The 27,816-nt window shown below is 47.2% G+C and overlaps 1 protein-coding gene across 1 annotated transcript in view; it reads left to right on the forward strand.

The window, feature by feature from the left end:
• The first annotated feature begins 7,959 nt into the window (after positions 1–7,959).
• Positions 7,960–27,816, forward strand: part of CLSPN (claspin) — an 89,741-nt gene continuing 69,884 nt past the window's right edge. The window contains exons 1-5 of the mRNA XM_077481723.1: positions 7,960–8,044; positions 10,951–11,083; positions 12,459–12,907; positions 24,198–24,350; positions 24,469–24,546. Coding sequence (XP_077337849.1) covers positions 8,021–8,044; positions 10,951–11,083; positions 12,459–12,907; positions 24,198–24,350; positions 24,469–24,546 — 837 coding nt within the window. The 5' untranslated portion in view covers positions 7,960–8,020. The remainder of the gene's footprint in view (positions 8,045–10,950; positions 11,084–12,458; positions 12,908–24,197; positions 24,351–24,468; positions 24,547–27,816) is intronic.

The following is a 27,816-nucleotide window of genomic DNA, read 5'->3' on the forward strand; positions in this document are numbered from 1 at the left end:
TTCGTTGTTTGTTTTTGTGTATTTTCTTTTCAGGAATCACCGAGATCGCCTATCAAGCTGCCGGAGAGTGGGTGGTACAGATAGTCAGGTATTGGGGTTTGTGTATTATGTAACTTATTTTATGTCAACGGTTCAACGTATTGTATGTTCATATTTTTTCCCCTTTCCTTTCCATCCCTCATCCCAATTTCGAGTTCAGGTACCTGACTTTCAGGACTGAAAGTCTCTATTTTTTTCCTTCCCAGACGATGAGGACATCGTCTAATTGGGAGGGGGAGGTATGTAGCGCTGGCTCCTGATGAGCAGGCGCTATGGTTTTTTGAAACGTTAATTTACCTGAAACCACAGTTGAGTTTCGGGCCTATTTCTCAAAATTTCTGGTTTCAGTACCAGTCCAGCTGGGTTGCACTGGGTTCTCCTTGACCGCAGGTGTCGCTGTCACTGCCAGCAAGAGTAGAAATGCAGTCTAGCTGGGTGCATTGAATGCCACCATCCTCTCGGAAACCAGCCCAGTGGGAGTGTTTTCCTGCTGTACATTCTGGGAGGTGGTATTTAAGGTACCGACGCCACGTGCGTCGGGGGTTCCATCCTGGATTTTCTGTCTGTTCGGTTTTGGTGGTCCTCCTGACCCAGCCCCATGGCCCACCTGGCCTGGGGTGTGGAACCATGCATCGGGTCTCGGAGCCGGCTGGCCTGCGGCAACACAACTGCAGGGACAGGCCCAAGTGGATTTTGGGGCCTATTGATCCAAGGGTGGTCCGGTTCCCTCTCATGTGATGGGAGAGGCCCAGCAACTGAAGAACCCCAGGGGAGGACTCTTCAGGAGAAGGCAGTGCGCAAAGCTGGCTTCTCTGAAGGAGCCTGGAGGCTTAGTTGAAGGACACAACCTGGATCAACACTAATACGGTATCGCCGGATCGGCTGAGAGAACCTGGTACCGTATGTTAGCTCTTTAAATTTGTCTATGTCCCTCAGTAACGCTCAAGTGTACATCACAAGTCTGTGGCAGAGACTTTGTCGAGCACCCTACCGGCTGCTAGGCCTAGTGAGAGGAGGTCTATCCGGGGGTTGTTAAATCCAGTTGTGAAACGCTTGCTATTCTCTGGATTTTTCTCTAAAGACTTCCATTTTTGCAATACAAGTACCTGAACTCACTCCTAACCCTCTACCCTTTATTGAAAGAAAAATCTGTTTCTGTTCTAAATAAATAACCCAAAAGAAGATTCAGTGACAGTTTCCACATTCTTTCGGCCATCTACCACGGGAACCCCTAGACGCAGAAGCAAACAAGGAGATAACGGTAAGCCCAAATAAAACCAGAAGCTCCGTTGGGGGGGGTCGGTGCTACATTTAGATATACACAACTCTCCCATGCCATCAGCTGCCAATTCTCCCGCGCTAACCCCCAGCTCATACAAGCCTCTCTTGAAGAGGTCCTGAGGCTGGATTGCACCAACAAGCCAACCCCTTGGATATATTTATATCTCCTTAGGGTCTCACTTCCTGATCTGGAGAAACTCAGGGCCCGCTGGCTCCAGGACGTCCCGGAACTTGACCAGGATGACTGGGATGATATCTGGGACTTCCCATTCTGGTCCTTGGTTTCCATCAGAGACCGCCTGATACAATTTAAACTGGTCCATCAAGCCTATTTCACCCCCTCTAGGCTACACAGAATGGACTCCAGCCTCTCCCTGAGATATGGAGGGACCCCGGGGGACTTCACACATATGTTCTGGACCTGTCCAGCTATTACTGGGTTTTGGGAGGAAGTGATGTCATGCATCCATCTAATCAGTGCTATCCCCTTACAGCTTTCTATATCTGTCTGTCTGTTGGGTCTTGTTGAACAGCTGATTCCTACTGTCGCGGAACACACTATGGTGAGCCTTTTACTGTTTGATGCCAGAAAGAGCATTACACGCCATTGGAAAAAGTTGGCTCCACCTGTGATCGCTTTTTGTAAGAAGCTGATGAATGAGAGCCTACCCCTGTACAAGGATACATACTCCAACAGAGGCTGTCCCCAGAAATACCAGAAAGTATGGTCAAAATGGTTAGAGGAACCATTCATGGCTTAGATGGGTGTAACAGAGTCTGAATAAATGAATAAATGATAGAGGCGGCCCCCCCCCCGTCTGAACACCTATATAACTTTACCTCCTCCATGAAGCTTCATAGTTGTGAGCGGGATATGTCTTTTCTCTTTCTGCATATAAGTGGGAGCATGAGATTGGCATCTACGCCATCTCTCCAACCTCCATACATGGGATCCACACCTCACCTGGCACAACGGTGACTGACGCTTGAATGTAATATTGAGTTTTACTGACGTATCCCACCCATGTGAAAGTCACTATTGTGCCTTTTACTGTGTTTTGTGTTGCTCATTTGTATGTGCCTTTAACACCAATTAAAAGATTTATTTAAAAAATAACAATTGATGACAAAATTTGATATTTTACATTTTTTTATTGGATATATTTTATAGCAGAAAGTAAAAAGTTATTGTTTTTTTATTATTATTATTCGGTCTTTTTTTGTTTATAGTGCAAAAAATAAAAAAAAACTGCACAGATTATCAAATACCACCAAAAGAAAGCTCTATTTGTGAAAAAAGGGACATACATTTTATTTGGGTACAGTGTCGCACGATTGCGCAATTGTCAGTTAAAGTAATGAAGTGCCGTATCACAAAAAATGCCCATGGTTACAAAGGGGGGTAAATCTTCTGGAGGACAAGTGGTTAAGGTAGAACTATAGTCAAAATCTATAGTCCCATTTGGGAGATTTCCCTTCACTTACTGTCCCATAGCCAAACAGGAAGTGAGAGGAAATCCCTGCAAATTAAGGTTCTTTTACTTTCACTGACAAAGGTAAACAGGGCAAATAGAGAGGGCGAATCTCCTTAAGGGGAGCACAGACAGCAATACAAACTGACAAGCACTATATTCCCTCTCCACTATCCAAAACTAAACAAAATTTTTGGGCCACAGTTATACTTTAAAAAACCTTTCCCTGTAAGGTAAAGGCATAATGTGCTAGTGTGCATCGCATACTAGCACATTATGAAAAACTTACCTTAAAACAAAGCCCTCCAGTGGCATGCTGTCACTGCTGACAGGGCTTCCATTTTGACTCAGTCCTCCTTTTGGGTTCACGGGCTCTGGAGGGAGTCTTGGCCACGGCACAGAGCTCTGAAAGAGCTATGCACTGGTGCCGTTGTTCTATCAGATTACCGCTACCCATCCCATTGTGCAAGTGATGTTCTGACCAAAAATGACTTGCTGTGCATGCATGTGTTCCGCATCGCTATGCTTTCCAAACACTTCAATATCTGATGGGTAGCGGTAATCTGATAGGACATCTTACTACACCCAGCTATGTTTTGAATTTCAGAGTCACTTTAGCAATAAAGCGAGTGTATATAAATAAATTTATTGACGACTGTGATGCTGTTTTGATGTTACATTTTGAAAGAACCTGGAAACCAGCAGTTGGAAGGTGGTGGGGGCCATATTGATACACGCTCCACTGCTCAGAGCTAAACCCAGGGCTGGCCCTACCATGGGTCCCTGTGGGTCTAATGGTCCCATGCGGCACTTTAAGAGAGGGCGGCATATTGACGCCCACATTTTTTTTTCAGCAGTTTTGTGTGCAAAGGCGCCATAGGTGCTCCCTCCTTATTGGCCGACTGTGCGGGTTAGGGGCAGCCAGAGAAGGAAAGGGGACTTCCGGACATGACAAGCTCCACGTCTTCCCTGTCCAGGTAGGCAGATGGTGCATCCCAGCAGTGAGCGGGCTGCATGTGGGATAGGAAGCTGGGCTGTCCCCGGAGCCCGCGGTCGCACACTCTTCGCAGCGACTCATTCAGCTCAAGGAATGGCTGGGGGCAGAGACTAAAAGTTATCTGACTTCTGAGGCCTTAAGTGGGAGGGGCTGGAGGAGACCCTATCTCCTGATCTCAGCATAGGTGTCACTGCTGCCGCACACACCACGGAACCAGACGCAAAGTGAGTACCACTACCTGTGATCCTACCCCCCTGCACTGCCACTGATCCCCCCTCCCCCCAGCACTGATCCCCATCCCTCCCTACTACTGCCACTGATCTCCATCCCTCCCCAGCACTGCCACTGATCCCCATCCCTGCCTACCACTGATTCTGATCCCTCCCTACCACTGATCCCCATCCCTTTCCAGCACTTCCACTGATCCCCATCCCTCCCTACCACTGCCGCTAAATTTCCATCCCTCCCCAGCACTGCCACTGATCCCCATCCCTTCCCAGCAGTGCCAATGATCCCTATCCCTCCCTACTACTGCGACTGATCCCCCATCCCTCCCCAGCACTGCCACTGATAACGATCCTTCCCCAACATGCCACTGATCCCCATCCCTGCCTATCACTGATCCCCATCCCTCCCTACCACTGCCAATGATCCCCATCCCTCTCCACCATTGCCACTGATCTCCATCCCTCCCTAGCACTGCCACGGATACCATCCCTTTAGCACTGCCACGGATCCCATCCCTCCACAGCACTGCCACTGATCCCATCCCTCCCCAGCACTGCCACAGACACCATCCCTTTAGCACTGCCACTGATCCCATCCCTCCCCAGCACTGCCACAGACACCACTGTCATATACTACCCTAGCCTGTCCTTATACTACCCTTGCCTATCCCATCCCTACACTACCCTAGCCTGTCCTTATACTACCCTTGCCTATCCCATCCCTACACTACCCTAGCCTGTCCCTATACTACCCTAGCCTATCCCCTTTTTTTTTTGGTAGGGGCAGCATTTCATTCTTGGACCCAGGCAGCACAATGTCTTAGGCCAGATCTGGCTAAAGCTTTAGCATTTCAAAAAGTGTGTTCTATCAGATTACTGCTACCTGTCAGATCATGAAGTGTTAGGAACGCATAGCTCCGTGGAATGCATTGCACATTGCGCAGTAAGTAATTTTTGGTTGGAACGTCACTTCTCTTACACCATCTGATGGGTAGCGGTAATCTGATAAAACACCATCCCTGGCCGCAGAGAGACTGAATATCATCTAAGCGGTGCACATTTAGGAGACATTTCTTGTATCTACAGCATAGTTGCCAACATTGTAAAAAAAAAATGTGAGACACTTTTTTGGTAGTGGGCGGGGTTGTGTTATAATTAGAGGCGGGGCATGCGGTTATAGGCGTGGCATAGGAAACTGATAAAATGCAGGCGTGGTTTGCTTAAAATAGTGGGCATGGCTTACACGGGCATGCCTCAAAGGGGTGTGGTTAGCGTCTGAGATGAATGCGGGATGGAGAGGGAAAGGGGGGGGTGAAGGGACAGTAGCCCCCCGATCCTACACCACAATAGCAATGTGTTTTCCAGAGCTTGACAATCAGCAGATAAAGATACTCCAAATACCCGGTGTTAGCGCTTCAATCATCCTGTCGCCATGATTGTTATGGTGTCAGGATGATTGAAGCGCATCATTTCTATTATTACATTGTAATATGAAATTAAATCATTCAACTCACCATAATGCAGAATCAGTGTCACTAGCCACGTTGCCTGCCACCAGATGCCATCAGGTGCCCCATCAGAGCAGCCTTCCTCACATCTGGTGTCCATCAGAGCAGCCTTCCTCACATCTGGTGTCCATCAGAGCAGCCTTCCTAACATCTGGTGCCCCTCTGACATCCAGACTCACTGGCGCCCCCTCTGACATCCAGACTCACTGGCGCCCCCTCTGACATCCACAGACTGGCCCCCTCTGACATCCACAGACTGGCCCCCTCTGACATCCACAGACTGGCCCCCTCTGACATCCACAGACTGGCCCCCTCTGACATCCACAGACTGGCCCCCTCTGACATCCACAGACTGGCCCCCTCTGACATCCACAGACTGGCCCCCTCTGACATCCACAGACTGGCCCCCTCTGACATCCACAGACTGGCCCCCTCTGACTTCCACAGACTGGCCCCCTCTGACTTCCACAGACTGGCCCCCTCTGACTTCCACAGACTGGCCCCCTCTGACTTCCACAGACTGGCCCCCTCTGACATCCACAGACTGGCCCCCTCTGACATCCACAGACTGGCCCCCTCTGACATCCACAGACTGGCCCCCTCTGACATCCACAGACTGGCCCCCTCTGACATCCACAGACTGGCCCCCTCTGACATCCACAGACTGGCCCCCTCTGACATCCACAGACTGGCCCCCTCTGACATCCACAGACTGGCCCCCTCTGACATCCACAGACTGGCCCCCTCTGACATCCACAGACTGGCCCCCTCTGACATCCACAGACTGGCCCCCTCTGACATCCACAGACTGGCCCCCTCTGACATCCACAGACTGGCCCCCTCTGACATCCACAGACTGGCCCCCTCTGACATCCACAGACTGGCCCCCTCTGACATCCACAGACTGGCCCCCTCTGACTTCCACAGACTGGCCCCCTCTGACTTCCACAGACTGGCCCCCTCTGACTTCCACAGACTGGCCCCCTCTGACTTCCACAGACTGGCCCCCTCTGACATCCACAGACTGGCCCCCTCCGACTTCCACAGACTGGCCCCCTCCGACTTCCACAGACTGGCCCCCTCTGATATCCACAGACTGGCCCCCTCCGACTTCCACAGACTGGCCCCCTCTGATATCCACAGACTGGCCCCCTCTGATATCCACAGACTGGCCCCCTCTGATATCCACAGACTGGCCCCCTCTGATATCCACAGACTGGCCCCCTCTGATATCCACAGACTGGCCCCCTCTGATATCCACAGACTGGCCCCCTCTGACTTCCACAGACTGGCCCCCTCTGACTTCCACAGACTGGCCCCCTCTGATATCCACAGACTGGCCCCCTCTGATATCCACAGACTGGCCCCCTCTGATATCCACAGACTGGCCCCCTCTGATATCCACAGACTGGCCCCCTCTGATATCCACAGACTGGCCCCCTCTGATATCCACAGACTGGCCCCCTCTGATATCCACAGACTGGCCCCCTCTGATATCCACAGACTGGCCCCCTCTGATATCCACAGACTGGCCCCCTCTGACATCCACAGACTGGCCCCCTCTGACATCCACAGACTGGCCCCCTCTGACATCCACAGACTGGCCCCCTCTGATATCCACAGACTGGCCCCCTCTGATATCCACAGACTGGCCCCCTCTGATATCCACAGACTGGCCCCCTCTGACTTCCACAGACTGGCCCCCTCTGACTTCCACAGACTGGCCCCCTCTGACATCCACAGACTGGCCCCCTCTGACTTCCACAGACTGGCCCCCTCTGACATCCACAGACTGGCCCCCTCTGACTTCCACAGACTGGCCCCCTCTGACATCCACAGACTGGCCCCCTCTGACATCCACAGACTGGCCCCCTCTGACATCCACAGACTGGCCCCCTCTGACATCCACAGACTGGCCCCCTCTGACATCCACAGACTGGCCCCCTCTGACATCCACAGACTGGCCCCCTCTGACATCCACAGACTGGCCCCCTCTGACATCCACAGACTGGCCCCCTCTGACTTCCACAGACTGGCCCCCTCTGACATCCACAGACTGGCCCCCTCTGACTTCCACAGACTGGCCCCCTCTGACATCCACAGACTGGCCCCCTCTGACATCCACAGACAGGCCCCCTCTGACAAATAAAAATAAAATTAATAAAAGCTGCAGCATGGGTAGCTGCTGGCTTCCAATTTTTTGGGTAGAACACCGCTTTAAAGTTCAATTTGGCATCAAGACGGTATTGAGAAATGTTTCCAATAAATTATCAATATGTTCGCATTTGAACTCCTTTTTCCATCCCCAGTACTATACCACAGTGTAACACACGCCACACAACCAAAGCGAGTGTTGGAACGCACATACACTTCCCCCCTCCCACCTAGAGTTGCTGTGATTGGAGGACAATCAGGTGGTCCCCGCCTCCCGTCCAGAGCGCCAATTCTGAGGCGGCTGCTGTGTGTATTGGCGGGAGCTGTCACCGGGAGAACATTATGGCTGCTGTGTCCGAGCCTCAGGTACCGGGCTCTCTCTTTATTCTTGTGTTTGTGTTTTATAGTGTTGTCATTACAGCTGTTTGTATTAGAAAAGACAGGAAAATAGTTGTGAGCTGTTGGGGCGGGGTGCACGTTCAGGCTTTTGTTGCAGCTGTGTAGTGAGCCTCTTGTGGTGGACCCGGGGCAGCAAGGATCCATTAGGTGAAAGTGTCCTGTGAGTGTGCAGGAAGGACAGGCCTTCTACATACAATGTTATACATTGGATGTTTTCCTTTTGAGGGGGGTGGTCTTTTGTTCTTGGTACTTGCCCTAAAATGTATTCTACATCTAACCCAAATATATAAAGGAAAATGAGCTCTCTCCTATAAGAAATTGGGGGCTGCCAGTCCTCTCCTCTTCAGGAAATAATAGTTTGCCTGTTGTGAAGAGGCCCACCTTCAATAGTTACCCTCCAGTCTCTGTACTGAGTAGCTACCCCCCTTCCCCCTTCTCTTGGTGAGCACAATAAGGGATCCTTCACAACGCTACAGTGGCTTCTGTCTGCAGGTTAACGCTCTCCATTTATATTGATTGGGGGGGGGGGGGGGGGGGTGGTGTCAGTGCACCTCAGTCCCATTTTATATTGATTGGGGGGGGGGGGGGGGGTGGTGTCAGTGCACCTCAGTCCCATTTATATTGATTGGGGGGGGGGGGGGGTGGTGTCAGTGCACCTCAGTCCCATTTATATTGATTGGGGGGGGGGGGGTGTCAGTGCACCTCAGTCCCATTTATATTGATTGGGGGGGGGGGGGGGGGGTGTCAGTGCACCTCAGTCCCATTTATATTGATTGGGGGGGGGGTGTCAGTGCACCTCAGTCCCATTTATATTGATTGGGGGGGGGGGTGTCAGTGCACCTCAGTCCCATTTTTATTGATTGGGGGGGGGGGGGGTGGTGTCAGTGCACCTCAGTCCCATTTATATTGATTGGGGGGGGGGGGTGGTGTCAGTGCACCTCAGTCCCATTTATATTGATTGGGGGGGGGGGGGGGTGGTGTCAGTGCACCTCAGTCCCATTTATATTGATTGGGGGGGGGGGGGTGGTGTCAGTGCACCTCAGTCCCATTTATATTGATTGGGGGGGGGGGGTGTCAGTGCACCTCAGTCCCATTTATATTGATTGGGGGGGGGGGGGGGTGTCAGTGCACCTCAGTCCCATTTATATTGATTGGGGGGGGGGGGGTGGTGTCAGTGCACCTCAGTCCCATTTATATTGATTGGGGGGGGGGGTGTCAGTGCACCTCAGTCCCATTTATATTGATTGGGGGGGGGGGGTGTCAGTGCACCTCAGTCCCATTTATATTGATTGGGGGGGGGGGGGTGTCAGTGCACCTCAGTCCCATTTTTATTGATTGGGGGGGGGGGGGTGTCAGTGCACCTCAGTCCCATTTTTATTGATTGGGGGGGGGGGGGGGGTGGTGTCAGTGCACCTCAGTCCCATTTATATTGATTGGGGGGGGGGGGGGGTGGTGTCAGTGCACCTCAGTCCCATTTATATTGATTGGGGGGGGGGGGGTGGTGTCAGTGCACCTCAGTCCCATTTATATTGATTGGGGGGGGGGGGTGGTGTCAGTGCACCTCAGTCCCATTTATATTGATTGGGGGGGGGGGGTGGTGTCAGTGCACCTCAGTCCCATTTATATTGATTGGGGGGGGGGGGTGGTGTCAGTGCACCTCAGTCCCATTTATATTGATTGGGGGGGGGGGGGGTGTCAGTGCACCTCAGTCTCATTTATATTGATGAGGGAGGGGTGTCAGTGCACCTCAGTCTCATTTATATTGATGGGGGGGGGGGGGGGTTTCAGTGCACCTCAGTCTCATTTTATATTGATGGGGGGGGGGGGGTGTCGGTGCACCTCAGTCTCATTTTATATTGATGGGGGGGGGGGGGGGTGTCGGTGCACCTCAGTCTCATTTTATATTGATGGGGGGGGAGTGTCAGTGCACCTCAGTCTCATTTATATTGATGGGGGGGGGGGGGGTGTCAGTGCACCTCAGTCCCATTTATATTGATGGGGGGGGGGGTGTCAGTGCACCTCAGTCTTGAGTACATTTAGTCTCTCTCTCTCTCTCTCTCTCTCTCTCTCTCTCTCTCTCTCTCTCTCTCTCTCTCTCATTGGCTCACAGAGCAGTGGGAGCCATTGGCTGCTGTCAATCACAGCAAGTGAGCCAATAAGGAGAGAGTGGGGGGCTGGGCCGAGCCATGCTCTGTGTGTGAATGGATGATGTCCATTCACAGGAGTGTGGCTCTGGAGTGACCCTGGTCTAGTGCCCCTATAGGAAGAGGCTAGCTATTGAGGGCACTCTGGAGTGAGGAGGAGCATACATTGCTGGTGGGGGGACCCAAAAAGAAGAGGATCGGGGGTGTTCTGTGCAAAACCATTGTACAGAGCAGTTAAGTATAACATTGAAGTAATAATTTTTAGAGATATTTGTACCTTTTTTAGAATCACTTTAAGTGAGGGCCTGTGTGTATGTCAATATTTGCTCCATAAGACGAACAGACATTTCCCCCCATTGTTTTGGGGGGGGGTGGTCTTAAGGACTGAAAAATACAGTATGTCATCCTCGCCAAGGCAAGGATTAAGATGGTGGGAAGAGGGTAACTGCTTCAAAAAAGAATAAAGCCTCATACACATGTTTGGATTTTTTGTCAGGAATTGTGTTGACAGACTGTTGGCCTAAAATCCGACAGTTTATACGCTCCATCTGGCAATCCATCTGACAAATGTTGGATGTCAGGCTGATAAATTTTCCATGGACAGCTGTCTGTTGCCAGTTAATTATATATTGTTTCTGCCAATTTATAGAGAATGTTTGTAAATATTAAAATAGTGTAGTATGTTTTTTAAATTATTTTTTATAATATATATATAATATTTTTTTTAAGGTACCTTTGAGTGTGAAAGAAAATACCTCTGAATTGAAGGCCTTGGACAGTGATTCGGATAGTGGTCAAGGCAGCTGTGAGGCGAATTCTCCAAATCACCAACTGGAAAGAATGGATTTTATTCAGAATGGAGGTATTTTACTGAGAAGCATTATTAAACTATTATGTTTTTTTTTTTCTAGAAGGAAATGATTACACATTTAAATGATGCTTTCCGTTCATTTGTTGCCTATTTCTGTTTTATAGACTAGACTCATTTGTAAATTGCCACCTTATTCCATTGTTTTGTCTCCTCGTTTGGATAACCTTGTTTGTTTGGTTGTGTACTGTCACTCAATGTGAGTGTTTATAATTTTTATCACAGTATCCCGGATGGCTAGCTCCACGCTTTTGTAAAAATGTGTCTAGGCAGCCAAATAATGCTATTAGTAATTCTCAGTATTTTCAATTCCTTGCTACTGTCCAATGCCCTGTACACATGAGTTTAGTAGATGAATGATCGTCCCTTTTTTTTTTTTTTTTTTTTTTTTTTTTTTTTTTTTTTTTTTTTTGTTGTTTTTTTTTTTTTTTTTCATGCGTGTCTGATCGGATAATATTGGAGGAATTGTGATAATCATTTCTCAAATACTCTGTACTAATAATCTGATTATTGCATGATCGATTTCAAAGCGGTATGATTTCTGATCATGCGTTTGTGGGGCTTAAGGCTATCGTGGTACATGACTTTGGAGCGCGAAAAATGTTTATCTCAGCTTCTGTTTGCTGATTTAACATTGAATCAGTGGCGAGATGATCCTGGTTTATCATTCAAAGAGCAAGCTTAGAGTGGAGAGAATATACAGATAGTTACACAGCTAAATGGGAAATAAAGGCCCGTACACACGATCAGACTTTTTGACAACAAACAGGCAAATTGGCTGTTTTGGAGCAACATCCGACCGCGTGTACGCTCCATTGGACAAACTTTATCCGTTTTCATCGGACTTCTGTTGACTGTGCGAACGGACAAACTTTTTGACAATATAAGTCCGATGGAGCAAAGTACAATCGTGTGTACGCAAAACCATCGGACTTTTGTACAAGGTACAAACATGCATGCTCAGAACCAATGCAAAAGATCAGACAACAATACAGAAGTTGACCAAAGGTGGCGCTGGAGTAATTGAACGTCCTCTTTTGAAGTGTCGTCAGTACGTTGAAACGTCACTACGTTCGTGTTTGTTGCCTAAAAAGTCTGATCATGTGTATGCAGTACAAACTTGTGGACCACGCCCTTTGTACAAACGTTACCGTGGACTTTCGTACAAAGTCCAATCGTGTGTATGAGGCTTTAGAATGCCACTTATCTGGCTGTGAAGAGAACTGTCCTTTTTGTTCTTTTAAAATGGTTTAGTAATATGTATTTGTCTCACATTCTGTGTTCACAAACAAAATTTAATTCTGTATTGTCTTTATTTGGAAAGTTAAAAAAAAAAACATAAGAGAATAATTGTTCTTAACATCTTTAGATTCCGATGATGAAATTGTGGTACATAAGAAAACGAAGAGCAAGAAACTATTTGAAGAGAGTGACAGCGATCCTGAAGCAGAGACTAGCACCATTACTGCTAGAGATGAGCTTGACCCTGAAAGCGAAGAAGACAATGTGAACAAAACTGTAGAGAAGGGGAAGCCTCGCAGAATACTTACTGCATTGGTTGACAGTGATGATACAGATGAAGACAATGGCAGAGAACTTGCTGCAGATTCTAAAAAGCTGCATAGTATTGAGGGAAACACTTGGGACAGTCCACAGAAAGAGTTTTTAGGCAGCAAGCAGAAGAGAAGCCATAAATCTAAAAAACAAACAGGCTTGGAAGAAAAACAGAAAGGAAAATCAGAACGAAGAAGAGAGAAGGAAAACAAGAAATTAAAAGCCATTGAAAAGCTTAAAGAGGGGAAACCAAAAAGTTCAAAGGTAAGTTTAGGTGGACTACAAGATAAAGCACTTATGAGTGTTCAGGTGCAAGACGATATCAGTTAAAAAATGTAAGGCAGCAGCTGTAGTTATAGGATCATTATCTCATTGGCTGCTGGGATGTGTCCAGCATATATTTAAACTTGATAGGGAACCTCAATTTGAATTTCCCAAACAAGATTTTTTTCTTTTGATGGATTCCTACTAAACATAGCAAAATGTTCAGGTTGCAGCATGGATTGGCACTGACTGGCATCGCTGCTGGGCACTGTTGGGTCTGCACTGATAATCAGGGCCCTGATTATCTGTGCAGATCTCCCCTGTGAGGAAATGCAACTGATTGGCTCTCCTCTCCTCAAAGTGGAGTGGAAAACTGATAACTGGCATTTCCTGGTTTACATGTGATTGGACACAGCTGATCACTTTATATGGCGGGCAGGAAGTGGTTAATGAAGGGAATGCATTATGGTAAAAACATTAACTTTAGAACCACTTTAAAATCAAATGAATTACGTTAATCTCTAGTATTTTCTAGTCCATTATTAGGGATGGGATGAGATGAACAATTGTGACACAGTAAAGCGCGGCTATCTCCCATTCTTAGCCCTGCTATAGCTGCATTAGAGGTGCGGGGGCTTACATAGTGAGGTTGAATAGACGCCAGTCCGCCCACTTCAACCTGAGTGAGTGTGGGTGCGTGTCTACAATTGTCCCTATCCTTGTACATTGTGTCTCATTAAGATGCTCCTCTGTTCTATATTTATTTAAGGTGCCCATATAGCGCTGTCAATTTACGCAGCGCTCCACACATACATCACACACTTTACATCGGTCCCTACCCTCAAGGAGCCCACAATCTAAGGTCCCCAACTCTCATTCATATACTAGGACCAATATTGGACAGAAGCCAATTAACCTACCAGCTTATAAAATCCCTGCAGCTTAATCTCCAAAACGTGTGTAGCATCCCCTCTGCTTTTAACAACACTAAACATCCGTGAACTGTTTAGCTGCTGAAGTTTTGAGGGATGTTTTCTCATTCTTGCCTGATATAGGATTCTAACTGCTCAACAATCCTGAGTCTTCAATCATATTTAATTTCTAGATGCACCATATATTTTCTTTTGGTTTAAATGTCTGGACTGCAGGCAGGCCAGTTAAGCACCCAGAATCTTCTAAGAAACCATACTGTTGTCATAGATGCATTATGTGATTTAGGATTGTCCTGCTGAAAAATGCAAGGCCTTCTCTAAAAAGGACATTGTCTGAATGGAGCATGTGCTGCTCTAAAATCTGGATATATCTTTCAGCATTGATAGTGCCTTTCCAGATGTGCCATCTGCCCATTCCATGTGCATTAATGCAACCCAATACCATCAGAGATGCAGGCTTTTGAACTGAGTGCTGATAACAAGCCGGAAGGTCCCTCTCCTCTTAGTCCGGAGGATGCAGTGTCCATGGTTGCCAAAAATGTTACCTTTTCAATTTGTCTAACCAAAGAACAGTTTTTTCACTTTACAACAGATCATTTTAATTAAGATTTTCCCAGAGGCAGACATCTGCGTTTCTGTGCAGAGGTGAAAAACTACATACGTTTTTAAAAGCCTTTACAGCAGGGGTGCCCAACCAGTGGCCTAGGGGCCACATATGGCCACGGAGCCCTTTGATGTGGCCCGCGACCCCCTGCTCTGGGATGGAATAAAATAGAATACTGTTATTAAAGGTAGATTTATTACTAAAATCAGTGTATATTTGGGCATATCTGTTGTACAGTAGTTACTGGGCTGCTTTCAAACTGATCCACAGGTGCACAGAAGTGCACCTGTGGGTTACCTGCACTGAGCCATAGATGTCTATTACCTGCGAGTTTGGTGTGCTTTCTGAAAGTGCACCACACCTACAGGATATAATAGAAGTCTATGGCAAAGTGCAGCTAACCTGCAGGAAAGCCATAGGTGAACTGTGCTGCACCCGTGATATGGGTAAACAGTGCATCAGTGTGAACGCAGCCTTAGGCCCCTTTCACATAGTCAGTCCAACTCAATCAGACCCTCCATTCACCTCTAAGGAGGTGTAAATTGACTTGTGTCCGTTTACAAATGCCTATCTCCAATCCAATCTGCCCGCTCCGCTTATTGTGGCCCGTGACCGGGTTGCCAAGTCGCTTAAGTGGCCCTTGCTCTTCAAAAGGTTGGGCACCCCTGTTTTACCGGTTACCACTTTCGATTTACAGAGGAAGTCTACTGCTAAAATTACTGCCCTCGATCTGACCTGCGTGACTATACCTCACATGCATGGTGCAATTGCTGTTTACATATGACACCAGACCGACACTTGGGTTCGCCTTTGGCTGTAAGCACTGCTTGGGGGGGGGGGGGACAACAGGGGTGCTTATTCATTTATTTTTTTGTGGGTGTGACTTGGTCATGGCACTGTGAAGCTGTGTATTTGGAAGCTCCGTGCAGTGTCAGGGTGGTGAGTCTTCTCCAGTGCACAGACCTTGCCGTCTTTCACATGTTCGCTACCGACAAAGAGCCAGGGACAACTGCCATGCACAGATATATCGGCGTATTTTCTGAGGAATTTGGCGAGCCCAGCACCAGCCTCGGATTCCAAGATGGCGCCGCCTCGCACTACCGCTGGCGGCATGGTGCTTCAGAAGAAGGGGGCCAAAGGCAGCCACAGGAAGGAGACACTGCGCTCCTCCCGATCGGATTCACCAATCCCGTCGCCGGACATCTTGGGGGGTGGAATGTACACCTGCCCCGCAGACTACCAGCACTCGGGGGCAGCCTCCAGCGGATGCCCACCAAGCAGGACATTGCATAATCAGCAGCAACAATAGTAAGTACCCACTCCAGAGAGATTCATGACATTAAGAAAAGAATAGACACTGTGGACTCATGGGTAACCGCTGTAGAGACCTCCTCGGTGGCCTTGGAATCTAGAATGTTGGCAATTGAGGAGTCACAGGCTAATTACCAATGCCGCTTGATTATGTTGCAGCGGTCTGTAGACGATGGGGAAATCGCAGCTGGAGAAATAACATTAGGCTGCATGGACTCCCTGAGGCCACTGTTGGGAATGACCTTAGAGCTACAATCACAGCCATATTCAATCGATTGCTGGACAAACCGCCCACGGCGGAGCTGGATCGGGTGCATAGAGTACAGGGACCCGGGGGGGGGGGACATGTGCCCACCGCGAGAGATGTTTTAGTCAGGGTCCACTTCTTCTACTCCATTAAGAAGGAAATGCGGCAAGCCTGGGAAAAAGGCTCGGTTGACTTCGGAGGTGTGGCCGTTTATCTATTTCCAGATCTCTCACGACTCACTCTAAGGATGAGAGGGGTGCTCCGCCCATTACTGGAAGTCATTAGGAATGCTGGCGCTATATACAGATGGGGTCACCCCTTCTACCTTGCAGTTCTCGAAGGCAATAACACCTTTACCTTATGTTGGCCTGACCAGCTTCCAGATCTGTTTGCTTTTTTGGAGACCCTGGAGGTTCCCATCCCTGACTGGCTGGATTTCCCTATCGCGTTCGGCAACACTCGGCCTGCTTCCCCGAGACTCCAGAGATCCAGAAGATGACGACAGTACTCCAGAAAGAGAATGAAATCCAGGAATGCGCCCGACCGCATCTGAACTGTAATTGAAGTTAATGAAGTAAGCGGCCGTTAGAGTAAGACTTTCATGAGCACTGTCCTCTTTGGAATTGGTTGTGATATAGGCATTATTATGTACCTCTACGTTTGAGTCAAGGTCCAATTAGCCCAGTGGATAACATGCATAATTCTGCATCCCTTGAACATCCTTTGTTAGGCCTTTACCATGAGATGTGAAGGCTCAATGTGTTTAATTGGGTTCCGGAGCTGGATGGGGATTGGCTGGCTGCACTCCCCCCAGTGGCCTACAACACCCTAAAAGGGGGCAACCCCATGGTGGTGGACTCCCTGAGGGCATATATATCCCTTATACCCAGAAAGGGAAAGAACCTGTTCCAGTGCGGAAACTATTGGCTAATTGCACTACTCAATGTAGACTTAAAGCTTTTTTTCAAAAATTCTGTCAAACTGTCTTTTACCACATAACCCGAAATAATACATCTAGATCAGACGGGCTTCGTGCCGAGGAGAGAAGCAAGGGATAATGCCACTAGGGTGTTTAATCTTATTCATGCGTCACGCTCTACTGAAAAGCCCTTTCACTTGCTTTGAACAGATGCAGAAAAGGCCTTTAACAAGATGGCCTGGCATTTTATGCGGGCCACTCTGGACCACATTGGCCTGGGCCCTAATATGCTTAATTGGATATTGTCTCTCTACTCCACCCTGCCGGCGGTGGTACGGGTGAATGACCGTCGCTTGCATTTTTTTCATGATCGCAAACGGGATAAGGCAAGGCTGCACCCTGTCGGCCCCTCATTTTTATCCTGGCCCTGTAGCTTTTTCTGTGCTACATGAGATGCAAGCCAAATATTACAGGTGTGCAAACGCCCTTGGGACACCATAAAATCGCGGTTACGCTTCCCAATATCCTAGTGGCCTTACAGGTGTACGGCGAGCTATCAAATTTTAAGATCATAACGGTTCCTGACTCTGAAGCGCAGAGCTTACGTATGTCCTTTACATTTCATTGGGTGGATAATTCAATACGATACCTAGGCGTTGACATCACCTTGGACTTGGCACACCTGTATCCCGTCAATTATTCTTCACAGATTGAAAATGGAACTCCACAACTGGCAATCCTTGACCTGGCTTGGGCGATGTAATGCCCTGATGGTGACGTTCCTCCCACTGATTTTGTACATTTTACAGGCTATATCTGTTTGTGTCCCCGTGGCATTCTTTAAACAGCTTTGAGCGATAACCAGAGACTTCATTTGGGCACTTAAGTCATCTAGGATCAAAATGCAAACACTATCTAGGCCAAAGGAAAGGGGGGGGCATAGGTGTCCTGGACGACTTTAAGTACTGCATGGCAGTAGACCTTTCTCGAGGATACTAGACTGGCATTGTAATAGAGACTCTAAACAGTGGGTGGGAATGGAGATCGAGGATGCCTCTATCCCTCTTTTGACATCCCCGTGGCTCACCTCTTCACCCCCAGAAGATCTGAGGAATCATCCCCTGATTGGAGCCACTCTCAGGGTGGCCAGGTCGGTTTTCCTCAGCACGGGTCTTTCACCGCTTTCTTCCCCAATGACCTCCATTATTGGAAACCCAGACTTCATAACAGGGCTCACGAGTAGAAAGAGGAGACACTTGAGTTCATCAGGGAAATACTGCCTGATAGATGTCTGGCTACGAGGGGAGCTTCCGTTGCTGTCGGCGATCTTGAGTGTAGCAGTTCCACCATTAGACAACTTAAGTACCAACCAACTTAGACATTTCCTGCAGTCCCTACAGAGGGCACCATATACACCACGTAATTTGACCCCTTTTGAATCTTTGTGCAGCACAGGGGAACCCTCTCAACATAAGCTTTTGTTGTTATATAGCTACTTGATGACGCTGAGCGATGAGCCTATCCTGACATTTATCCACCAATGTGAAAAGGACTTGAGGACTCGGTTTGCACCGGGGCAGGTGTAAAAGTCAAACCCTGACACATAAGTCCTCCATTGCGAATCAATACCAGGAGATTGGGTACAAAATTGTCTCATGCTGGTACAGAGTTCCTTATATATTTGACAAAATGGATAGGGCTTCATCTGACAAGTGCAGGTGGTGTAATGCGCAAGTTGGCGTGATATTCCACATTTTTTTGGGACTTGCCCTGCGCTTGGTGCCTTCTGGGAAAGGGTAACAGCAACCATCAAAAGCTTGACATCAGTGGAATTGAAAGATAACCCTGCTGCATGCCTTTTACACCTGACTGAGAAGCCTATCCAGAAATAAAAAGACACTGAAAATGCAACTCCTTAATGCGGCTAGGGTGTGTATATCTGCGCTATGGAAACAATCTCAACCACCAACCAGGGTCCTGTGGTACTCTAAAGTCAATTGTATTCTCCATATGGAGCAATTGACAGCCACTTTACATAACACGCAAGAGCAATTCCGGGACAAGTGGAGGCCCTGGAGACATTTCACGGGGTACTAACACGTACCTACAGGAGGTGGCTCACTCCGCATCCTGATCGAATTCACCTTTCTTAGCACATGGGTGTCATGCTGTGCTGTCTGTCAACCAGGTGGGGGGGGGGAGAGATTTCCCCCCCTTTTTTTTTTTTTTTTATATCCCCACCCCTCACTCACTCTTTTCTCCTTCCTCTTTCTCTTCTTAAATCTTATGTCTTAGCTTGCAGCTGTGGCTATGGTATGGTTATGGTAGGGTCAAAGTGACCAGAAGGAACTTAAAGATTAACATGTATCTGTTGATAAAAAGATTGTATGTGATCCAGCCACTTTAATGATGTGTATGCAATGTCTTATTTAAGCTGACAAAAGTTCGTAGAGGCCTGTCGGGCCTTCTGGTCTTAGTTTATAAACAAGACTGAATAGACAAGGGAATTCAAGTCTTGTGTTTTTGTTATTTCTTGAGCATTGTGTTCGACTAACTGTATCTGTACAGGTGAAAGTGATATGACTTGATGCATCCATGCTCCTTTTGTCGTATTTAATAAAGGAATTAAAAAAAATAAAACAAAGTAACGTTACAGTAAGACTTACCATTAGGGATGCACCGAATGGGTTTTTTTTGTGCCGAAACCGATACCGAAAATGAAAAATACACTAGGCCGAAACCGATACCGAAAATGACTGTTTTTAAAAAATATTTTTATACAGGAGGTGGTCCGAGACTGGGGACATGGTGCAGGAGATGGTCAGAGACTGGGGACATGGTGCAGGAGATGGTCAGAGACTGGGGACGCGGTGCAGGAGATGGTCAGAGACTGGGGACGCGGTGCAGGAGATGGTCAGAGACTGGGGACGCGGTGCAGGAGATGGTCAGAGACTGGGGACGCGGTGCAGGAGATGGTCAGAGACTGGGGACGCGGTGCAGGAGATGGTCAGAGACTGGGGACGCGGTGCAGGAGATGGTCAGAGACTGGGGACGCGGTACAGGAGATGGTCAGAGACTGGGGACGCGGTACAGGAGATGGTCAGAGACTGGGGACGCGGTACAGGAGATGGTCAGAGACTGGGGACGCGGTACAGGAGATGGTCAGAGACTGGGGACGCGGTACAGGAGATGGTCAGAGACTGGGGACGCGGTACAGGAGATGGTCAGAGACTGGGGACGCGGTACAGGAGATGGTCAGAGACTGGGGACGCGGTACAGGAGATGGTCAGAAATTGCACACATGATACATGACACATGACACAATTGATACAATGCAGCCAGTGTCTCCCCTCATAGCAGCCAGTGTGTGTCTCCCCTCATAGCAGCTAACCTGTGAAGAGAAAACAGAAGAGGGAAGAGGAGAGTCGCCTCCGTCGCCTGTTTGATCACAGCAGGGGAACATCACAGCTTTCAGTTCAATAGCTGTGTGTTCCCGGCCGCGCGCCGTCACGTACAGCCCCTCCCCCTTGTCAGGGCACTTTGATAGACAGATCATCCGTCCAATCCTACGGGTGATCTGTCTATCTAAGTGCCCTGACAAGGGGGAGGGGCTGTACGTGATGGCGCGCGGCCGGGAACACACAGCTATTGAACTGAAAGCTGTGATGTTCCCGCGCTGTGATCAAACAGGCGGCGGAGACGGCTCGCCTGCACTATAGCGTGATATATCTCTTCATGATGGGCGCACCAGGGGCGGGGGGCGGAGCCCCACCCCCTACCCTGGCCCCGCCCCACCCCCTACCCTGGCCCCGCCCCATTTTCGGCTCCATTATCGGCCGTTTTTTCTCTTTCGGCAAATTGCCGAAAAGGGCTTTTTCGGCCGATATGTTTCGGCGGCCGAAATTTCGGTGCATCCCTACTTACCATACCTGCAAAGCAAATACAATAAAACATAGTAAAAATAAAACCTTGCAATCTGTGGTGGTGAAATCGCCTCCAACAGCGCTGGAGTCACAGCTTTACGTATCGTGGGAGCAAATGTTGTTGCTGTCAAGATAAATAAACCCATGCTGCAGCTGAAAGACATACCTGCTGTGCAATTGATGGTTAACAATAAAACAAAGTAGCATTACAGTATAACATACTATACCTGCAAAGCAAATACAATAAAACATAATAAAAATAAAACTCGGAGAGAACAATAGATAATAGAATAGTGAGCAAACATGAGAGAGAGAATAGAGAGAAGAAAAATAAAACCACAACTATTTGAAGACTTGTTTTGTTTTTCACCTTTAGAAAAACTGTAAACCAAACGTTGCAGATTGGTATCTCTCAAAATGTGATTGCCACCACATCTTTTGAGACCTTGTGTTGGTGTGCCCTAGGAATATGTAGTGCTGTACCCTAGGCTAATATTCAACTAGTGTGTGGTAGCATTAAAACAGTCACCGATGCAGAGACCAGGTTGGTCAGGACAGGAGGGACAATAAAAGTGGGTGTCACGCCTAAATCCGTGTTTTCTGCAGACGCTACATCTTCTTTGGGTAGGAGTACCAGGGAGGGCATGCGGAAAATGCCTCTCATGCAGCCGGCTCACTGCATTTGCGTTGGGAAGGTGGGCCATAGCACCGTCTGAAAACAAGCTGTGATTTTCTCTTCCTGGAATTTAAGGAAGGATCCAGTCCGTCCTGAAGCTTTGTATAGCATCAAAGCGTTCAGCAGAGCCAATTGAAATGCATGTACAAACACTTTTTTGTCCCAACGTCTGGCCTTACGGGCAGTTGGGTATGGCGCCAACAACTGGTCGTTGAGGTCCACCCCCATATTAATGTTGTATCCATGGACAAAGAGGACAAAGAGGGGTTTCTCCAACACCAGTCGCTGTAGAAATTTGGACTGTCGTATCTGCTTGAGGCTGGGTTCACACTGCTGCGGGGGGAGATCCGGATGTGATTCGCACCGCACTGCAGTGCAAATCACATCCGATCTCCGTAGTGATGCGAGTTCAGCCATACAGATAGTATGGCTGAATTCGCATCGCTCCCGCAGCAAACTCGCACGGGACCCTTTTTTTGGTCCGCAGCAGAATCGGATTCCTGTGCGAGTGTGCAGATCGCACTGCGATATGCGGACGGATCTGGGGGTGTCATTAACATATCATTGACACTCCCAGCCATCTGCATAGGGCAGTGTGAACTGCCGGCGGGAGGTATGCGATGCGGGAAAACGCCGCGGATTCGCGGCGTTCCCGCATCGCTATAGTGTGAACCTAGCCTAAAGGGAGGACAGAAAAAAAAAAATCCCTCCACTTCACTTCATTGCTAACAAATTATTACGCTTCAAGCAGCCTCTCTCCCCTGGCCTAAGTCGGGATTCTACAAGCCGTTGGGGGAAGCTCAGTCAATTAGATCGCACGGTGCCACATACGGCAATTCCATAATCAAAAAGGTGACTTAAAAGTGGCACGCTCGTGTAATAATTGTCCACGTACAAGTGGTACCCCTTTACAAATAAGGGTGACACAAAGTCCCACACAATCTTACCAGTGCTCCCTATGTAATCTGGGCAGTTCTCTGGCTCTTCGTGACTAGTTTTTCACTTGTTAACTATATGCATAGCCTGTTTCCCTGTCACAGAGCTTACGCATCTTGACCCCATATCTGGCAAGCTTGCTGGGAAGGTACTGTTTGATAGACAAGCGGCCAGAAAACGTAATCAGGGACTCATCAACACAGACAACTTGATCAGGAGTAAACAAGGCTGCAAACTGTTGTTTGAAGTAGTTTACAAGGGGCTGAATTTTGTAAAGCCAATCAAATTCAGAGTCACCCCGAGGACGGCAGAGTTTATTATCATTAAAGTGCGTGAATCGCAAGATCTGCTCGTATTGTGTCCTGGTCATGCAGGCAGAGAACACGGGCATATAATGAATTGGGTTAGTGGACCAATATGATCACAACTGACTTTATTTTAGTTATTCCCATGAGGAGGGATAGGCCCAGGAAGGTCTTAAATTCGGAGATTGTAATAGGTCTCCAATCTGTGGCAAGGGTCAACTGGTGTTTAGTGGCAATGAATTGACCAGCATACAAATTGCTTTGGTCCACAATAGATCTATAGAGATCTTCCGTGAAAAGCATAGAATAAAAAGTGACATAAAGTCAACTGTTTCCACCTGAATTCCGGGCTGGCCAGTGAATGGGGAAGTACGGGTGCTGCAGAAGTGGTGGGCTCCTAATTAGGATTGGCAATTGCAGCAGGAAGGGCACTATGGGCTTGATGGGCCTATGTTTGTCTTCTTGGTGGCAGCGGGACACAACTCGTGCTAGCCACCTCACCAGCTTGAACTGTGTTTATGGCACTCGCTGCATCATCAAGTGTTACTGCAGTGCTGCATGTACTAGGCCACTGGTGCTTGCCAGTTCACCGGGATGAACGGCACTAGTACTAGCTCTATGCTCCAGAGTCCTGCAGTTCTTGCACCTCAACGACTGCAGAATGGGGTGGGGTATGCCTGACCTTGGCAGAAACCACAACTCCATTGTCGGAGCTATCTGTCAGGGTGCCGCTGCTGTCTACCGGTTCGTATTCTGAATCTGAAAGATGAGTGACTTCCTCTTCACTATCTATCATGCTCAGAAACATGTAGGCCTCTTCACTAATGTACCTTCGATTTGACATTTTGATCTCTAAATTTACTCGTACAGTAGTGAGACTCGCAGGGGGGGAAAAAAAAAAGCTCCTTGCATTCTGTTTTTATGTAGATTTTACACAGCTCCCCAACTTATTTGGAATTGGGTTTGTACTTGCCTGCTTTGTGCAATGATTTTAGAGAGTGAACCTTCTCTTCTGGGGTCCCTTGCTGGCAATCTTGGCACCTCCTCTTATGTGTATACCCCATAGCAAGCACTTGCTATGGGGATACACGTGCGCTCACTTTCGATTGGGTTGCGTACCATGTGTTGACATTAACAACGTGGCTCCGATCCAACCCTCACTCCCTGCTCACAGGTTTTGATCAACAGAAGTGGGATCCAATGGCTCCCACTGCTGCCTATGTGTACATGAGAGGGGATAAAGCAAAGATACTGCTTTCAGGGACAACGCTGGATTGAAAGAGGACCTAGGTAAGTATTGTGGGGGGGGGGGGGGGGGGGGGCGGCTGATACTGAAAAACCTTAAGCCTTTACAGTCACTTTAAGTTTAGTGATATAAGAAACACATTTTGGAATTGCACTTTTATGTTCATAACAATATTGTTCTTTTTGTTTCAGGTGCAGGCAGAAGAAGGGCCATTAATGAATGACAGCGGTTGCCTTTTAGCAGATGGGGATTTATTTGATAAGGATGATGAAAGTGATAATGAAGAGGAAGAGTCCCTAGAAGCTATTCGTGCTAGCTTAAAAAACAAATTTAAGTCTGGTCATGTATGTATTGCTTATGTCTGTTGCTAATTTGTTGTATATTTCTTACACGGCACTGAAATCTGTAAACTGTAATTTTATTGTAAGCCATGGGGTCAAACTTTTTATTATTTTCCCCTAGTCTCGATCATTTGAGGAGGAAGATGTAGTGCATGAGGAGGAGTCTGAAGGGTTTAATGATCAGTTTGAGAAGAAAAAGGTTTGTTTTATGTTTGCATGCGTGCAGATTTGTAAAATGTTTATAGTTATGTAGCACCTTCCTAGATGGGCTGCTATGTTTGTTTGTGTAGGCATATTTAATGTTGTGGCTCTCCTCTAACCAGCAGAGTAGTGTGTGTGTGTGTGTGTGTGTGTGTGTGTGTGTGTGTGTGTGTGTGTGTGTGTGTGTGTGTGTGTGTGTGTGTGATTACTTTAGGCAGCTCTGGGCTCTGCAGGCTGCAAGTTTGACTGCTTACCCCTGTTTTTTGGTGCTTTCCAGAACATAGTAGGTGGAAGAGTAAGATGAGCAGCCTGACTATTTCTGCAGCTCCAGCCAATCCCTAGGGAGGCGTGACCAGATTGTGGTTGGCAAGTTAGTCTGCAGCACCAGAGAGCAGTGTTCTTTTCCCTGGAGAGTAGTCTGCCAGCCATTTCTGGCCATCCTGCTGATATGGTCACAACTGTGCTCTGCTGGTGGGCCTATCTTTCCAGAAGTCCTTGGGTTGTAAAGAGGTGTGCCATTAAGGATTTTTTATTTATTTTTTTGGCCGCTAAAGGCACGCCCGCTGCTCACCTCTGAGCCGATGCAAGTGCCCGGTGGTCGCGAAGACCGCCGGGCTCCCAGGAACGCTTGTGACACGGCGAGAAACGGATCTCTGTGTAAACACAGATCCTGGTTCTCTGAGGGGAGAAGAGACAGATCATGCATTCATACGAAGTATGAACACCGATCTATCTCTTCCCCTAGCAAGTCCCATCCCCCCTTCAGTTAGAACATGTAGCAGGGACGCAGTTGACCCCTTTATTGCTCCCTAGTGTTAACCCTGCCAGTGAAATTTTTACAGTAATCCATGCATGTTTATAGTACTGATCGCTGTATAAATAAATGGTCCCAAAAATGTGTCAAAATTGTCCGATGTGTCTGCCATAATGTCGCAGTCACGATAAAAATCGCCGTCATTACTAATAAAAAATAAATTAAAAAAAAGAGAGATTTATAGCATTTTTATTTATAGACGCTATAACTTTTGCACAAACCAATCAATATACGCTTATTTGCGATTTTTCTTTTTGGTAAAAAAAAAAATATATATATCTATATCTCAGCCTAAACTGAGAAAATATTAACCTTTTTAAACGAAAAAAAAAAAGATATGTATTGCAGCAAAAAAGTACAAAATATTGTGGTGTTTTTTTTTTTTTTTTTTTTTTTTTTTTTTTTTTATTCAAAATTGTTTTTAGAGCATAAAATAAAAAACGTAGAGATCATCAAATACCACCAAAATTATGCTCTATTTGTGGGGGAAAAAGGGACGTCAATTTTGTTTGGGTACAATGTCACATGACCGTGCAATTGTCAGTTAAAGCGACGCAGTGCTTAATCGCAAAAAAATGGCAGCCAGAATCTTAGTTTCATCCATCCAAAGGATACTTTTCCAGAACTGGACTGGGTTATTTAGATGTTTTTGGCTAAGTCTAATCTGGCTTTTCTATTCTTTGGGCTTATGAATGGTTTGCACCTTGTGGTGAACCCTCTGTATTTGCTCCCGTGATGTCTTCTCTTGATTGGAGACTTTGACAATGACACGTCCACCTCCTGGAGAGTGTCCTTGTTTGGATGTTGTGAATGGATTTTTCTTTACGGCAGCTATTAAGAGCTGTAATTCCCAAACTTTTCCTCCAATTTGGATGTACATACCCTCAAATAATACCTCACCATACCAAGCCTGACCAGACCATTATATAACTATAGCTTGAATAGGTTTTAATAAATACCTGAAAAAAACTAAAATTGTGCCTGTGTCCAAATATATTTATGGACCTAACTGTAAATATAAAATTAGTGCAAAGACCTAGAACAGGGATCTGCAATTAGTGGACCTCCAGCTGTTGCAAAACTACAAGTGCCATCATGCCTCTGTCTCTGGGTGTCATGCTTGTGGCTGTCAGTCTTGCTATGCCTCACGGAACTTGTAGTTCTGCAACAGCTGGAGGTGCGCTAATTGCATATCCCTGACCTAGAACATTGCATCGATTTTATTACTATTGTGTTCTTGTGCAGAGCTCTGCATATTTTTAAAGAGGTGCTCCAGACTCCATCAAAAAAATGAGTCAGCAGCTGATCCTCCGGCCTGCTTTCATATGGGGGGGGGGGGGGTGTAGAGAGCTGCAGGAGTGGTAACGTGTTTTGTGTTCCATCCAAAAAAATGAACTTATTCTTTAACCACTTACAGACCGGAAGGTTTGGCCCCTTGATGACCAGACCAAGTGTATGTGCTTAATTTTCACTTAAATGGAACAATTTGGCCCAGTGCGTTTGTGTACTATGGTAAAGTCTTCCCACCACAAAGAGGCTTTACTATTTTTGCCATGTTTTATACAGAATTGCTTTGTGCAGCATGTCTTTTGGAAAAAATCGGGTACATAGTAGTTTTGTGGTGAGTGTCACTGATGAGGAAGGTGAATGTTTAATGCCACTGTTGTGGAACCAACGTTTTGTCATATCTTCCTTGAAGTCCTCCTGATTAGCATATTTGGAACCAGGTTTTCCATCCCTAACAGTGTCCATAAGCCCATTGCACACATACCTAGAAAAGGGCTTAAAGGTAGTGGGTGCTGCAGCAACAGCCTGCTGGAGATTGGAAGCATTACAGAACAGTTTACGTACTTGCCAGCACACTACAGATCTTGAAATACAGTCCAAAGTAACCATGATCTGCGCGGCCCAGAAAGGTTTAACTTTTTACACTGTGATGTGATGATTCTTTAACCACTTCAGTTCCGGACCAATAAACACCTTAAGGACCAGAGGTCTTTTTGCAATTTCGCACTGCGCTGCTTTAACTGGTAATTGCGCGGTCATGCAATATTGCACCCAAACGAAATTTGCGTCCTTTTCTTCCCACAAATAGAGCTTTCTTTTGATGGTATTTGATTGCCTCTGCGATTTTTTTTTTTTGCGATATAAATGAAAAAAGAGCGAAAATTTTGAAAAAAAAAGATATTTTCTTCTTTTTGTTATAAGAAAAATCGAATAAACTAAATTTTAGTCATACATTGAGGGCAAAATTTATTCAGCCACATGTCTTTAGTAAAAAAAATGTCAATAAGCGTATATTTTTTGGTTTGCGCAAAAGTTATAGCGTCTACAAACTAGAGTACATTTTCTGGAATTTACACAGCTTTTAATTTATGACTGCCGATCTCATTTCTTGAGGTGCTAAAATGGCAGGGCAGTACAAATCCCCCCCAAATGACCCCATTTTGGAAA

The sequence above is a fragment of the Lithobates pipiens genome, unplaced genomic scaffold, assembly GCF_037356315.1.
Source record: "Lithobates pipiens isolate NorthernLeopardFrog02 unplaced genomic scaffold, aLitPip1_a1.2 Scaffold_16, whole genome shotgun sequence".
NCBI classification, from domain to species: Eukaryota; Metazoa; Chordata; class Amphibia; order Anura; family Ranidae; genus Lithobates; species Lithobates pipiens.